This window comes from Artemia franciscana, unplaced genomic scaffold (genome assembly GCF_032884065.1).
Source record: "Artemia franciscana unplaced genomic scaffold, ASM3288406v1 PGA_scaffold_32, whole genome shotgun sequence".
NCBI classification, from domain to species: Eukaryota; Metazoa; Arthropoda; class Branchiopoda; order Anostraca; family Artemiidae; genus Artemia; species Artemia franciscana.
Genome location: NW_027062665.1, coordinates 2,729,625 through 2,747,370, shown reverse-complemented (window position 1 = coordinate 2,747,370; position 17,746 = coordinate 2,729,625). Strand labels below are relative to the sequence as shown.

The 17,746-nt window shown below is 34.6% G+C and overlaps 1 protein-coding gene across 1 annotated transcript; it reads right to left on the bottom strand.

Moving 5' to 3' along the window:
- Window positions 1–1,069: 1,069 nt before the first annotated feature.
- Window positions 1,070–16,345, bottom strand: LOC136041648 (uncharacterized). Its single transcript, XM_065726352.1, has 2 exons — window positions 16,190–16,345; window positions 1,070–1,689 (listed from the first exon to the last, which is right to left on the bottom strand). The coding sequence occupies exon 2, from the start codon at window positions 1,680–1,682 to the stop codon at window positions 1,149–1,151; it is 534 nt and encodes a 177-aa protein (XP_065582424.1). The 5' UTR covers window positions 1,683–1,689; window positions 16,190–16,345; the 3' UTR covers window positions 1,070–1,148.
- Between the last annotated feature and the right edge of the window lie 1,401 nt (window positions 16,346–17,746).

The following is a 17,746-nucleotide window of genomic DNA, read 5'->3' as shown; positions in this document are numbered from 1 at the left end:
TTACGGTCATGAGCTGCTGTTTTGTTTTTCAAGGATGAGAGCGTTTGCAATTTTTTCTGTCCAATAAATTCCGAGGATGCACCGAGGCAATTGTTCTCAAACCCCTGGATTTGTTTTGAGCTGCTTAGTTAACACCAAAGATTCACATCCATATGTCAGTACAGATCGAACACTACTACTAAAGATCCGTAAACTCAGGCCTATAGAGTACGCCGCATTCTTCCAGACATTCCTATGCTTATTAAAAGCACTTCCTGCATATGCAATAGGCGTGAAAGTTTCATACTCAAGGCTCCCATCAGATTCAATGAAGATCCCAAGGAACAAAATTCTTCAATCTCCTGAAATAGATCAGCTCCAACCTGGATTGGAGGGGCAGGTACTATATTTTGCTGTAAAAAAAAAAAAAATTGTGTCTTGGTCAATCAGTTTCTAGCTGGAATCAAGTCCAAGCCGAAAATGTCATATTAAAGCTTTGAGAAGAGTTTCAACCCTTTAATAACATAAAAACAAGAAGATAATTGCTAAAACTAGCAGCATACAGGTACGTCAAGTTTTCCTGTGAAAGACAAGATGTCCTGTCTATGTTGAGTCCCTTCCAAAGGGTATAAGAAACTGGTAAGAAATAAAATCAGACACTTTTAACATGAGATTATTGGACTTTCAATTAAAAGTTTCTGTCAATTTTATTCCAGCCTAAACTTAGGCGTTTTTTAATATTCGAACTATTATTCATTAATTATTGAATAATTAGGGCAAAATTAGCATGCAAAACGTTCTACTAAGAACAACAAGCATACCTACTGTGTTGTTTGGCAAAAGTAGTTCTTTTGTCTTTGTGTCAAAGAAAAAAAAAATTACGAAAAAGCTTGAAATAAATGCAACTAATATTTGTATTTATGTTTTTATAATTAACTTTGATTTTTGCCAGTAGTATTAGTGGTGGTTATTCTTTTTTCGTTTTTTCATAGACAAACAGGAGCTTTCCCTCATCGATTTCCTGTTCTTTTTTATCACCCCTTGAGGGCCCACATGTTGAAAACCCTTGGTTTAAATATAAAACTAATGATAACAAAAGAGTATAAATTTATTTGACAAACTAGTCTGGGTAAACACAACACAAATATTAGATCTAACTTGGGCAGCTATCAAGACTTTTCGGTAACATTATCGTTATTCGTTGGTTCATCAAATTTAACACAATTAATATTTGTCTTTGGGGAGTCATTGACAATTCCAGTATTTTGATTTTTTAACTCATTCTCATTAAATTCAAAATCGGAATCATTATATTCAAACTCATCTTCACTGGAAATGTAGAATTCATCATCTGCAAGAATTTCCTCTATGCGAGTTGTTGGAGAGATTTCTAAAGGATTAGCTGATTCTGTAACTGTTAATCCTGAGGTATTTGTTGATACTGGTGCAGACGTTGAAAGCGTTGCTGCAGCTGATCCTGGTCCACCTTCCAGTGGAAAAGTCAAAGAGTTCAATTTTGAAGATGAATTTGACTGTTCACCTGAATTCACTTTAAATATTTGTTCATGGATCTCAGGAAATCCTAAATCCATGCACGAAACACTGGCCATATTCCATATCTCTGAAACTCTTTCTGAATACCAATTCATGACATCGTCAACTGAAACTTCTGCATCATAAGATACTTCCTCTTCGTCAGACATACTATATCTGCAAAAAATATCATTAGATTAGAATTGAGAAGCAAAATATACTTCAGCACACTTTCAAGGTTTGGTCCCTTAGCACACATTTTTTGAATTGAGAGGCAAAACTTTGATTTTGGTTTAACAACCTCCTTTTTACGCTTGTGAGAATAAATATCACCCTTGGAAAAATTGATGTTATTTTGACCAAATGGTTGGTGAATTAAGGTGCCTAGCTAGTACTTCAATTAAATACTGCTTTGATATGATAATAATAGCTCCCCAGATATTTTGCATCGATGGGTCTTATTTCTTCTCCTTCATCTTCACAAGTTGAAACCCGTGGTAAATATAATCTGCGGACTCCTAAGGTAGTTACGGAGAGGTCGCGTTTTTGCCTGAGGTATTTGATTCCTCTACATTGGGAAAGATTGAAAAATGAGATTGATTTTAATGTAAGCATAGATGCTATAAGACGGAAGTTGAAAAGAGTGCTGATTGAAAGTTATAAATCTAAATAATATGATTTTTTTTTAAGGATGTTTATTATTTTTTTTATGTATTGGGTTGGTCTCCGGGGTTCGCCCATGAGGCCTCCAGATGTCTTATGACTCACTTGGTTTTAAGTTGTAAATTTAATTGTGTCTCAGGATGGTGCGCGGAGGATGGAAGTGGTATCGTACGGCATGGGATTTGTTTTTTATTTATTTCTGTCAAGTTTGGTTAAGAGAAGTATTTATTTTTAATTTTTGTGCATATTTAGTGTTTCTTAAAGGTAGCTCAATTGCATTCGAGCTATACTCTCAGCCTTGAGTTACCTAATATTTTGTATATATTGTTATAATAAAAGAACCTTGAATTGTGATATTTTCATTATTGATTTAAATGTACACTAGCTAAGCAACAAAGGCTCGACCTTTGGATCCCTTCACCCACGGTAACTCAAAAGACAGTATATTAATAATAATACATTTTTCAGAAGAGGAGAAAACTGATAAATGTATCTAGGGTTAGTTATTTTTTTTTTAAGATTCAGCTGCAATTAAAAAGCAAGTTTTTTTTAATATTTAATCCATGGTAATAATAACATTTACATAAGAAGTTTTATGTCTTTGATCTCACTCTTTATTAGCAGAGAGGATTTATGCTCTTCTTGATAATAATGGGCCTACATATTGCCCCTGCTCTGGTATGGTTGGGCAAAACGGTTTGCTACTTGTCCCTGTAAGGAAGACCCAGCAACTGAAACGTCATTTCGACACCCTATGCGCCAGCAATAACTCCAGTGGATCTTCATCCATCAATTAATTTTGCAACTGAGAAAAGAGAACATACCATCATATACCTTGAAAGTCTAAGAGAAAAATAAATAAATAGGGACTCACAAAAACCTTTATAATTATTAAAGAATAATGCTTAAATTGCAACTATGCCTTGGTTTAATTTACGACCAGATTTAGACTTTCATTTAAGTTCCTTATGCTTCAAACATTCAAAAAGCTTTCAAAACCGTTAAGCGTTAAACTTGGAATATAATGGTTATGCCTATTAAAAAAGCTATTTCTTCTTGAATTTACCATGTCTACTCTCCTTCACAACAGCCAATCATAGAGTAATGGTGCATAATCTCCGATAAGTACAGGTTTTAATGCCTTTTTTGTTGATGTAAGTAAGCTGTATGAGATAGACGTTGAAAGTCTCTTGTGAAATATTTTTCCCAGGGGATCAGTCTTGACTCCTTTCTTGAATTTGAATCAATTATAAAATGAAAAGCTTAGGAAACTTACTTTGCCTAAACAACTGTTAAAGGTATATTTAGTTGGGTAGAGATGCCCTAATAGTGGATCACAATATATTCTTGGTGGACCCCTAAGCTTTTGTGTAAAATGAAGTTTTGAAACGCAAACCAAAATTCTGTTTCTATTATTTAGCACAAACAATATAGAGTCTAAGGATATATTTCAATTGATAACTTGTCATTATCTGAAGATTATGTATAAATGTTAACTATATCAGATAACTGAGAAAACACTTACTTCAGTAGCAGCAAAAACAACTCATAAACTTTATTTCTATTAAACGAATGACAACTTTCTTTGAACTTATGACTGGCAGGAAAAAACCTCATATAGGCCATTATAGCATAAAATTTATGCTATTAAATAGTAATTTAAATTCCATACAAGTAATATATCAAACAAAAATTCGTAAGCAATATTTATCAATTAAAACTAAAAAGTCTTTGATAAAAAAAACAAAAAAAACATTTACTTGTTGTATTTTATACTTTTATATTTGCCAAAGTTTTTATCTGTAACTCTCTGAAGAGACCATATTTGCAAAAATTTGGCAAAATTCTAGTTTAGTGACTTCTTGCTATCTCAGAAAGGGGTTAGATTAGGAAAATGAAACTATATATATATATATATATATATATATATATATATATATATATATATATATATATATATATATATATATATATATATATATATATATATATATATATATATATATATATATATATACACAATAATAGTAAGTGCTGACTTTGATAATGTATCATTAATTAAAGTGAACCGAAAATTAGTTCATGAACTTTGTCATTTAAAACTCAAAAGTCTTGATGTTTAACCTTCCCAACCCATTCCTAAATGTTCTGGTAAAATTATGTGCATAGATGTTATCTAAAAATCAAATTATCAGCAATCATTTAATTGACACCAACAACTGAGCACAGAAGATAGCACACACTCCATATCTTGATCAACAAAGGAGGTCAATGATTTTCCCAGCTTCAGTCTTCACATCCCTCACTGAAATCCTTCTGTGAGTTGTTTTCTTTAATCCATTATTTTCATAATCAGTCCTTAGCAAATAACGCTTATCCCAAGTTTTTTTTGAAGGTCCATCAAAAATATAGTGCATAACTGTTATTCCATCTGTTTACCAATTCTGATAGTCAAAAAGATCAAAATATGGCTGCTAATAAAATACCATTCTCTTACTTCATGTCCATCTTGATGGTTATTGATCTCCCAGTAGATACCTTGCTTAAAGAGCATACTGTTTGAATGGCAAAGCTTTATGTCAAGATTCCTCCATTAGCTTACTTCAAATATATGTTAAAACATGTTGTTGACACAAAAATTTCCAAAATCTCCAAATCCTACACATTATCAACTGACTAACCAGGAGCAAATTTTCTCTTGTTGTGAAAACCCCTGTAAAGGTCAGATAAAGCTGAAACTAATATTCATCATACATGTACCTTTTCCCAAAACATAGAGACAGTTGAAGGAATACTGAAGATTTTGATAGTTGTAACAGTCTTGTTTACCTATTCTGCTTAAGAATTAAAACAATGGGATGAATGACGTGGTCCAACACGACCTGTCAGCAGCAGCCTCGTCTGCAATCTCCAGCCAGTCCTTATCCCAAACAACGTCCGTGTCGGGGGAAGCCACCCCAAGGATTCAGATCATTCTTGAATGTCTGCCAAAGATTATTTCTTTGGCCACCTGGTCTCTGTTTCCAAGTTGGAAGGGGATCACAGGTGAGAACATTGCAGGATATGATTCCAGCAGCCATCATAGTGTGTATCCAAGGAACTTCAATCGTTGTTGTTTTATGATTATTGAGAGGGAGGCCTTCTGGGTACAACGCCTTTGAACCTCAGCGTTTGAGATATGAGACCACCAGCTGACCTGTAGTATGTGTCTCATGCAGTGATGTTCGAAAACTTCCAGTGAATGTGTTTTTTCAGCCTTTAAAGGTCATGTTTCACAGGCATACAGCCGGGTCGATCGCACAGTTGCCTTGAAGACGTTCATCTTCGTTTTGATGCTTATTTCATGTCTATTTCAAAGCGACTTCTTCATACTTGTGAAGACACCCATGCCTTTCCTATTTGAGCTCTAAAGTCAGCTTCTGCACATCTGTTCAGTATTAGGTAGCCAAGGTAGCAGAAGCCTTCAACAGTCTCAATGGTTTCATCCTCTAGTTTGATATCTGGGTGTTTTGGGGCATTTGCTTTCATAACCTTTTTTTTAGACTTGTTGATTATAAGGCCAGCATTCTTTGATGTACAGGAGATATTGACCAACAACAAACCCTTTTTGGGTGCAAAGCAAATTCACTATTATTATCTCCAGTCTATTATGTAATTGAACAGTGCTGATGAGAGGGGTACCCCTGACCCAATGTCAAATTTTGTTGTTTTGCCATTGGCAGTTTGGACTCATGTAACTTGTTAAATAAATACAACTGCTAATAAACAAACAAACTGCCTATGGCAAAACAAAAGAATCTGACATTGGGTCAGGGGTACCCCTCTCATCAGCACTGTTCAATTACATAATAGACTGGAGATAATAATAGTGAATTTGCTTTGCACCCAAAAAGGGTTTGTTGTTGGTCAATATCTCCTGTACATCAAAGAATACTGGCTTTATAAACAACAAGTCTAAAAAAAAGGTTATGAAAGCAAATGCCCCAAAACACCCAGATATCAAACTAGAGGATGAAACCATTGAGACTGTTGAAGGCTTCTGCTACCTTGGCTACCTAATACTGAACAGATGTGCAGAAGCTGACTTTAGAGCTCAAATAGGAAAGGCATGGGTGTCTTCACAAGTATGAAGAAGTCGTTTTGAAATAGACATGAAATAAGCATCAAAACGAAGATGAACGTCTTCAAGGCAACTGTGCGATCGATCCGGCTGTATGCCTGTGAAACTTGACCTTTAAAGGCTGAAAAAACACATTCACTGGAAGTTTTCGAACATCACTGCATGAGACACATACTACAGGTCAGCTGGTGGTCTCATATCTCAAACGCTGAGGTTCAAAGGCGTTGTACCCAGAAGGCCTCCCTCTCAATAATCATAAAACAACAACGATTGAAGTTCCTTGGATACACACTATGATGGCTGCTGGAATCATATCCTGCAATGTTCTCACCTGTGATCCCCTTCCAACTTGGAAACAGAGACCAGGTGGCCAAAGAAATAATCTTTGGCAGACATTCAAGAATGATCTGAATCATTGGGGTGGCTTCCCCCGACACGGACGTTGTTTGGGATAAGGACTGGCTGGAGATTGCAGACGAGGCTGCTGCTGACAGGTCGTGTTGGACCACGTCATTCATCCCATTATTTAATTCTTAAACAGAATAGGTAAACAAGACTGTTACAACTATCAAAATCTTCAGTATTCCTTCAACTGTCTCTATGTTTTGGGAAAAGGTACATGTATGATGAATATTAGTTTCAGCTTTATCTGACCTTTACAGGGGTTTTCACAACAAGAGAAAATTTGCTCCTGGTTAGTCAGTTGATAATGTGTAGGTTTTGGAGATTTTGGAAATTTTTGTGTCAACAACATGTTTTAACATATATTTGAAGTAAGCTAATGGAGGAATCTTGACATAAAGCTTTGCCATTCAAACAGTATGCTCTTTAAGCAAGGTATCTACTGGGAGATCAATAACCATCAAGGTGGACATGAAGTAAGAGAATGGTATTTTATTAGCAGCCATATTTTGATCTTTTTGACTTTCAGAATTGGTAAACAGATGGAATAACAGTTATGCACTATATTTTTGATGGACCTTCAAAAAAAACTTGGGATAAGCGTTATTTGCTAAGGACTGATTATGAAAATAATGGATTAAAGAAAACAACTCACAGAAGGATTTCAGTGAGGGATGTGAAGACTGAAGCTGGGAAAATCATTGACCTCCTTTTTTGATCAAGATATGGAGTGTGTGCTATCTTCTGTGCTCAGTTGTTGATGTCAATTAAATGATTGCTGATAATTTGATTTTTAGAAAACATCTATGCACATAATTTTAATAGAACATTTAGGAATGGGTTGGGAAGGTTAAACGTCAAGACTTTTGAGTTTTAAATGACAAAGTTCAGGAACTAATTTTTGGTTCACTTTAATTAATGATACATTATCAAAGTCAGCACTTACTATTATTGTATATATATATATATATATATATATATATGTATATATATATATATATATATATATATATATATATATATATATATATATATATATATATATATAAAAGTTTCATTTTCCTAATCTAACCCCTTTCTGAGATAGCAAGAAGTCACTAAACTAGAATTTAGCCAAATTTTTGCAAATATGGTCTCTTCAGAGAGTTACAGATAAAAACTTTGGCAAATATAAAAGTATAAAATACAACAAGTAAATGTTTTTTTTTATCAAAGACTTTTTAGTTTTAATTGATAAATATTGCTTACGAATTTTTGTTTGATTTATTACTTGTATGGAATTTAAATTACTATTTAATAGCATAAATTTTATGCTATAATGGCCTATATGAGGTTTTTTCCTGCCAGTCATAAGTTCAAAGAAAGTTGTCATTCGTTTAATAGAAATAAAGTTTATGAGTTGTTTTTGCTGCTACTGAAGTAAGTGTTTTCTCAGTTATCTGATATAGTTAACATTTATACATAATCTTCAGATAATGACAAGTTATCAATTGAAATATATCCTTAGACTCTATATTGTTTGTGCTAAATAATAGAAACAGAATTTTGGTTTGCGTTTCAAAACTTCATTTTACACAAAAGCTTAGGGGTCCACCAAGAATATATTGTGATCCACTATTAGGGCATCTCTACCCAACTAAATATTGTTAAGGCAAAGTAAGTTTCCTAGGCTTTTCATTTTTAAAATTGATTCAAAATTCAAGATAAGGAGTCAAGACTGATCCCCTGGGAAAAATATTTCACAAGAGACTTTCAACGTCTATCTCATACAGCTTACTTACATCAACAAAAAAGGCATTAAAACCTGTACTTATCGGAGATTATGCACCATTACTCTATGATTGGCTGTTGTGAAGGAGAGTAGACATGGTAAATTCAAGAAGAAATAGCTTTTTTAATAGGCATAACCATTATATTCCAAGTTTAACACTTAACGGTTTTGAAAGCTTTTTGAATGTTTGAAGCATAAGGAACTTAAATGAAAGTCTAAATCTGGTCGTAATTAAACCAAGGCATAGTTGCAATTTAAGCATTATTCTTTAATAATTATAAAGGTTTTTGTGAGTCCCTATTTATTTATTTTTCTCTTAGACTTTCAAGGTATATGATGGTATGTTCTCTTTTCTCAGTTGCAAAATTAATTGATGGATGAAGATCCACTGGAGTTATTGCTGGCGCATAGGGTGTCGAAATGACGTTTCAGTTGCTGGGTCTTCCTTACAGGGACAAGTAGCAAACCGTTTTGCCCAACCATACCAGAGCAGGGGCGATATGCTTGGTGCTACAGTGAGTTATTAGTAGTAGTAGTAGTAGTATTTTCAACAGAGTTGGAATTTTCTGGGGTATTTTTATGTGAGGGGAATTTCCTGTGGGGTAGAAAATATCCATGGTCAAATTGTTACCAGAAGAAATGTTCCATAGGGAAATTTTCACTAACAGAAACTTTCCATCATGGGGGATTTTGGGAAACATTTTTCACATAGAAGGGGGGCAGATTCCTCCTTGACATTAAGAAGGATCAGAAGTTAAAAAAACATGTCTCTCGTGAAATAAAAGTATATTAGGGAGTATTTTTAAGATGAAATTGTAAGCAAGAAATTTTCTGTAGGGGGGGAATTCTTCTCCATTGAAGGATTTTCTATGCATGAGGGGGGGATTCACTGGCTTTAATTGGAAATTGGTCTGAATTCATAGGTTTTGCAATTGCACTGCCTAAGTAAAGAGTGTGTGGGCACTATATATATATATATATATATATATATATATATATATATATATATATATATATATATATATATATATATATATATAAATAATAATAAATAAATATATTGGAAAAACCCGTCACAATTGAACAAAAGACGGATAAAAAACAAAAGAGAAGAAAACGCACATACAAAACACAACGAAACTTCTTGAAATGAAAATAATCACGAAGGAACTATAATACAACTATGTAAGAATGGCGGTCCACTGGTGGTTACTCGCTTCTACTCTATCACGGTACTTTTCAAGACACGCTTCCACCGCAGTAAATGGGTCAGGTACTGAATACCGCCTCGTTAGGTAAGAATTACTTGTTCTTAATGGCATCTCAAGTAGGAACTTGAGGTATCTGAAGAATATTCTTCTTATAGTTACTTTATTCGAATTTGTAAGTAACTTCCAGAACGGCGAAACGTAAAGAACATGGGGTAAGGCAACAGCAACAAATATTTGTGCACGCAGCGACCTATTTAGATTACGCTTGGAGGAAACCGAAGCTCCATAAGCTGACCTGATCTTCTTCTCGATGTGCTTTACAAGCAGTGCTCGTGTATGCTGAAGAGTTTCACCGATCGGCAGACCCAGGTATACAATTGACTTAGAGGGCATGACCACCTGTGACCCTAGTTGGATTTCGGGTTGAGAGGCATTCCAGTTAAATAACAGTACTTCACATTTTGTCACATTAAAACTCAACCCAATTTCATCATACTCCATCTCCAAAATTTTAAAGTTAGATTCCAAAGAAGACAAAATTCTTGAAAAGTTTAGAAGGTCATCTGCAAACCCAACTAGGGACACGTCAATGCCTTTAAAAATACAGCAAGGGGCCACTTTTGACTGGGCCGTCGATATGCTGTTGTTGAACAGATCAGGTGATGATACGGCTCCCTGTTTTATACCTTTCTTCACCACAGCAAACCTACGACTTAATTTACCTGACAGTTTAATACGGACCTTGAGCCTACTATACATGTCGTTCAAGGGTTTGACAATAGCACGGTCAACTCCGGACTTTCTCAGCTCAACCATATTCTGAGAATGGATACCCGAATCAAAAGCCCGCCGTACATCATATTCACCTATAGCTAGGCTTTCTTTCGAAATGTGGGCATCCAGTAGAACATTTGCAGCTACATGCAAGGCATGGGCACATCCTAAGCCAGCTTGGAATCCAAACTGGTGGGGAGGCACTTTACAACTAGCTTTAATGTCCGAAATTATGAGCTTTTCAAATAGCTTGCAAAACACAGATGATACAGTAATGGGTCTGTATGACGATGGTTCATGAGCAGGTTTACCCTTTTTCAAAACTGGAGTGATCACACCTAAACAGAAAATGTCAGGTACAATACCATGTGTTAGTATAATTTGGTAAGCTATTGCTAAATGCTCCGATAGAACTGGACCACCATTCAGTAGGTGTAGAGCACAGATTTGGTCGGCACCGGCGGATAATTTCTTCTTTAATTTTTGACAAAGGTGGGTTATTTTCGCACTAGAAATCACGAGGTAATTATGCTCTTTCGTCATAAGCTGATCGAGCTCTTCGCTAAACTTTTTATTTTTCACTTCATCTGGTGGGGAGAATTCAGCAGCAAAATAATCTACCCATATTTCCTCATCTATATCACTAGCATTTTGTCCCGTACTTTCTACAGGCCTGGCACGGAGCTTCCAGACCAAATTAGGGTTTTCAATGATTTTTGAAACTGTTTCCCGTTTGAGGCTACTACGATGTTTTCGTAGCTCTTTCGCGAACCGCCGTTTTGTATAAACCCGCAATTCATTGACTACCCCGCTAATATATATATTATATTAGTAATAATATATATGTTGTATAATATATATATATAATATATATATATAATATATATTATATTACTAATATATATATATATATATATATATATATATATATATATATATATATATATATATATATATATATATATATATATATATATATATATATATATATATATATATATATAGTTGTGGGAAAAGTGGAAGTCATGGCCAATTGTAGAAAAAAGCCAAGACAGATTGTTGAATTAAGTGGGCAAGGGTTAATTTTATCCGTTTGTGTTTATCCGTGTGTGTGTGTGTGTGTGTGTATACCAGGGCACTGTATAGAAGTTGTCATTGCAACTTCAAAAGGGACTCATTCAGTTGGAAATTGAAGGGCTACTGCCCTTCTATATTCAAAAGTGATTGGATGGCAACCAGTCCTACCTCCCATACTCATCATTTTCCCAAAAATAAATCCAATCAAAATTTTAATATAGCTATTTTGTTCAGCTTAGTTGTTGGAACATCCAGAAATTATGTCTTTGAAGAAAAAAACAACCCCCACAGCCCTCAGGGCAAGAATTGTAATTTATGCCTTGGGGACATACAAGGTTTTTATAGAAAGGGTGGTCATGTAAACCTATATATATATATATATATATATATATATATATATATATATATATATATATATATATATATATATATATATATATATATATATATATATATATATCAGGCACATTGTATAGAAGTTGTCATTGATACTTCAAAAGGGGCTCATTCAATTCGAAATTGATGGGCTAGCGCCCTTTTAAAAGTTAATAAAAATTTTAGCATTAAGAGAAGGATATTGAGGAGGGGGCAGTCCCCCTTATACATGGTATAATTTTTGATCATTTAAAGTTTAATGTTGCTCCTCACTTTGAATATATAGGAAAACTTTTTATTTGTTTAATTCCAATGTGACACCAAACCATGAAAAATGAATCTGTCCCATAATGTAGGTTTGGACCCTTTGTAATTCACTCAAACTATGTTGTCTTTCTTGAGAAAAAGGGTTGTCACTTTTGTCACTTTGGGTAGGGGTCACCAAAGCCCAAATCGAACACTTCGTCATCAGAAAATGTTGGAAGAGCTCATGTCTGGATGCAAGAGTCTACAGAGACGCAGATACAGGCTCAAAAAACGGCTCCAATCACTTTCTTCTCATCTGTAAATTCAGTCAAAGACCAAGTACCCACAATAAAAGATAAAAAGCAATTGGTTTGATGTATCAAAACAATTGAATCCACAAATCAAGGCTGATTGCAAGCTACAACTTAACAACCAATTTGAGGCCCTTAATGACTACACTGACATTGAAGACTAATGGTTCAAGCTGAAAGTCTTGACACAAGTGGTTTCTGAACTGATTCTTGGTCACACCAAGAGGAAACAAAGGCTCTGGATCTTGGACAAAACAATTGAGTTAGTGGAAAACAAATGGCCTCTTCTCAGTGACCCTAAAGAACCCCCCAAAAAATGCTCAAAAGCTGGTAAAGCAGCCTGGTCAGAGCAACAGGAGAAATACTGGTCACAAATGGCTTCTGATATGCAACAACCAGCAGAATCACATAACCTGAGAAAAACATTCAAGCTGCTGAGGGAAGTGACAAGCAAGTTACCCATCCCCACAGACTTCCTGAAAGAGAGAACAGACAGCCTTATTCAGACAGAAAAAGACTACCTTAAGAGATGGAAAAACATTTCTCTGAGCTCCTTAATCCCACAAAAGTTCCATGTGATCTACCCATTTCGAGAATGTACTGAAGGGGCCCTACTGGATAGATCTACAGCCATCATCATTTACTGATATTCTGTGGGCCTCTCCAAACTATTATGTCAGCTGAAAGACTTGTTTATTGAGGTACAGATGACAAAAAAATTGAAAACTCTCAGTTCTTATACCAGTATATAAAATGGGAGACAAAGCAGTCTGCTCAAACTTCTGAGGTATATCACTAATAGACTGTGCCATGAAGGTCTTTTGTATAATTGTCTTTGATCATTTCAAGGACACCCAAGACAGGTTGACAAGACCAGAACAAGCAGGTTTCAGACTTGCCAGGGGTTGTCTAGAACATATTCTTACCCTCCATCTTATCCTACAGCAGGGCAAGAGATTTCAAATGTCTTCTTTCATCAGCTTCATCAGTTTTGTTGCTGCTTTTGACTCCCTTGTCAGGACCAAGCTCTGGAAGTTCATGGTGGAAAACGGTGTCCCAGCAAAACTGATTGAGATACTCAAAGGGGCTTATGAGTCTACAGTTATAAGAGTACAGGGGTTTAGAGGAGCTCCTCTCCCAACCCATATATATATATATATATATATATATATATATATATATATATATATATATATATATATATATATATGTATATATATATATATATATATATATATATATATATATATATATATATATATATATATAAATATATATATATATATATATATATATATATATATATATATATATATATATATATATATATATATATATATATATAGTGCCCACACACTCTTTACTTAGGCAGTGCAATTGCAATACCTATGAATTCAGACCAATTTCCAAATAAAGCCAGTAAATCCCCCCCTCATGCATAGAAAATCCTTCTATGGAGAAGAATTCCCCCCCCCCTACAGAAAATTTCTTGCTTACAATTTCATCTTAAAAATACTCCCTAATATACTTTTATTTCATGAGAGACATGTTTTTTTAACTTCTGATCCTTCTTAATTTCAAGGAGGAATCTGCCCCCCTTCTGTGTAAAAAATGTTTCCCAAAATCCCCCATGATGGAAAGTTTCTGTTAGTGAAAATTTCCCTATGGAACATTTCTTCTGGTAACAATTTGACCATGGATATTTTCTACCCCATAGGAAATTCCCCTCACATAAAATACCCCAGAAAATTCCAACTCTGTTGAAAATACTACTACTACTACTACTACTAATAACTCACTGTAGCACCAAGCTGCCTGAGGCCGACTCAGCTATGCATGCTCCTCCTCCAACCTAATCTATTCAAGGCCTCCCTCTTTACACCCTCCCAGGAAGATCCCATTCCCCTAAATCTTTATTTATGACATCCTCCCCACCCAGACAAGGACAGCCTGCTTTCCATGTAGCCCCAGATGGTTGGCCAAAAAGAACAATCTTTGGCAATCTGTCCTCCTTCATCTGCAGAACTTGGCCTAGCCATCTCAAGATTGAACTACATTTTTCATACAACCTACTGTTTGAAATACAGTCAGTCAGCCAGGTACCCAGAACAATCCACAGGCAATTTCTCTACAAGGGGGTTGAGGATAGATTGTTTAAAATACCAACCAAAGTATAAAAATGAGTATAAAATTAGCAATCTACAAATTTCTTTTTTATTGTTTTAGCTTGTCTGTTTCTGAAAAGCTGCTTGACTTGACCTTTACCTTAGTGTTTTTGTTCAAATTCTAGACAAGCTATTATTTGTAATCTTGAAAGGTTAGGATAATAGTACTTTCCATGCTATAGAAAGGGGTGACTTTGAACAAAATCAGTAACATACAATCAGGATTGCCTTTTCAATAGCAGTAGATTTAATTTATTGCATTTGTTGTTAGATTGTTGATAGGTGACATCTGAACCAGTAAGTAGCCTCAGCCTAATTTATGCAATCAGGATCAGACAAAACTTTGGCTTTTTTTGCAAAAGAATTTGAGCTGCCCAAAGTTGTGAAAAAGCTCCCCCTTTTCTTAGATAAGCTAAACTAGAACTTCAAGTTAAATATCCTACTAAGTAGAAGATATAGGCTTATCTTTCAGGGTTTTCATTTTTATAACACAGGTTTTAAAGGTTGTCAAAGGTTAGTGCCTAGAGGGAAAAGGAGTTCAAGTAATGGTAAATTCTAGTCAATTGACTTCTTGCTATCTCAGAAAAGGTTTAGGTTAAGGAAATGAAACTTTCAGGGATGAATCTACAAATTAAAGTATGTCATGGGAAGGTATTTTGAAGAAACTACCTCTACTCCTTCTCCCTCTAGAGGGCCCTGACCTTTAAAAATATGTGTGTTATAAAAGTGAAACCTAGCAAAACAGATCTTCTGCTTAATTGAATTACAACAAAATTGTTTTCAGCTTCATAACTTTGCTCAATTTCATTTTATAAGATTTTAAAGATATGCAAATACATTTCCTAAATTTTGAAAAAAACATTGATATGGCTCAAATTCTATTCAAATAACAGGAATTGCATTTTCAGAACTAAAGACAGAGAGAAAGTAACTAGTAACTGAAAATTAAGGCAAAATGTTATTTTGTCAAAATTTCAATAGGTATAGACCTGTCATGCAGGCAAATTTCAGGGCCCTCTAGAGGGAGAAGAAGTGGAGGTGCATACTTTAAAATACCTTCCTGGGACATACTTTAGCCTGTAGACCCATCCCTGAAAGTTTCATTTTCCTAACCTAAACCCTTTCTGAGAAAGCAAGAAGTCAATTAACTAGAATTTTACCAAAGTATATACTATAAAACAAATGTCCAGAACAAACTTCATTTTTAAGATCTATCCCCAAAATTTCTTTTTCCCAACCTAAAACTTTTCCAAGACAGCAAAAATTAACTTGTCTTGAATTTTACCCCACTTTTGTTAGTATGTTTCCTTCAAAAGAGGCAAGCCATTAAATATTCACCATTCTCACTTCATGGATCATAGCCAAAACACAAAGCACATGCTATATCATCCCAAATAAGGATCTGATATAGGCTAAATGTTTATTGTCTGATTCCAGACCCAAAGCTCGGGTGTTAGCTTATAAAAACAAGTTTTGCAAAGTCTAAAGAGCATTACTGATTAAGGTCAATCTTTGACTGAAAGGTATTTGTAACCAAGGGTTCTGACTTTGATGCTACTTACACTACTTCAAAGTTCCAGTTCCAAAAATTGTAGGGAGGTATATGGACTAACAGCAAGTCCTTTCACGGGTCCTTAAGTCCTTTTAGTCCTTTAAACGTATAGCCTCTGATTTTTTTGAAATTTGGCGCTTTGGTAGAATCTCCATTGCCAAACTGCAATTTGGAAACATAATGAGCAAAACTTTGTGTTTTCGAAAATACTTTGGGCAAATAATTATGAAAAAGAAATACTGAAATGGTTTGCAAATTAATGATTACCCTAAGCAAAGGCAACTAATTAATATTATAAGAATTGTAAAATTAAACAAAGACTTCCCTTTATTTTAAGTTCCTAAAGTTTATCCTTATTTAAAGTTTCTTACAGCTGATATTTTACCCAATAAAGAAAGTGTTCAAGATAGTAGACCCCGATGCTCCGTATTTATTTTTTCGGAGGCGAAAAGCTTATTTTTAGAGGAAATGGTAGCGCCGGCAAAAAACTTTTGGTGCGCTGCTGACTGATACTGAGGAGTTTTGGATCTCACCAAAACACCCAAAGTGATATATCATTCAAATCTAAACAAAAAACCAAATCAGTATAAACCTTTTAAGATCTTAAAAGTACCTGCTACTTAATAACTTCACGAAAATTCGAGAACACATAAAAGCAGGACACAAAAAAGTTCAGCCTAAATTTTCTCGGGTGAAAAGGAAGAAAAGAAAAACAAAACACACCAACTCTTTAAAAATGACTTATAGCATTTGAATTAGGATTAGGTTAGATGCTTTAACCAGAACAAGATTGAACAATTAAAATCAAAATGTACGATAATGGAAGTCGATTCTGCTTTATGTCTTCTTTGTAATGCATAGAGTATCTCAATGGGGGCAGCAACCTCAACTGTTCGGAATTTAGAGAATTTTGGACCAAAAGTTCAAAATTATACTGAATAAAAAAAATGGAGTAGCTACATTGAAATCTCAATGATAGCAAAATTTCGGTTCAATTTCAATTCTAAGATCCAGCTGTGAAGCTCCAAAATTCAGCAGTATATTTTATAAATTCTGCTAAAACAAAAGCCACGTACTGTATGTATGTATGTATTAATTTATAACCCATCATACAAAATAATTAAGTGATGGAGTGTATTGAAAAAAAGGAAAAAAGGGGAGAAAGAAACAACATATCGTAATTACATTCTAAAATACAAACGAAAATAATTTCACGTCAAAAAACAACACTTTGCCATTCATGGCCGGTTTGCTTATTGCACATGTGTACATTCAGCTCGGCTAACTTAGAACACGGGTGAAAGAAGCTATATTTTTTCATCAAATAGGAGTCGCGGGTCCACGGAGGAACTCGCAACGGAAACTTGGCAAATATGAAGAAAAGGCGCTTCATCCTAAAATGGTCAGATTCACTAAATATAGGGTAAAACGGTACTAAATACAGAATATGTAGCAGGACGACAATATTTTAATCCTCGCAAGATGGGCTCTATTCAAATGAAACTGAGAATTACCAATTATACCATATGCACGACGGACTTTCGTTTCCATACTTTCTAGCATTAAT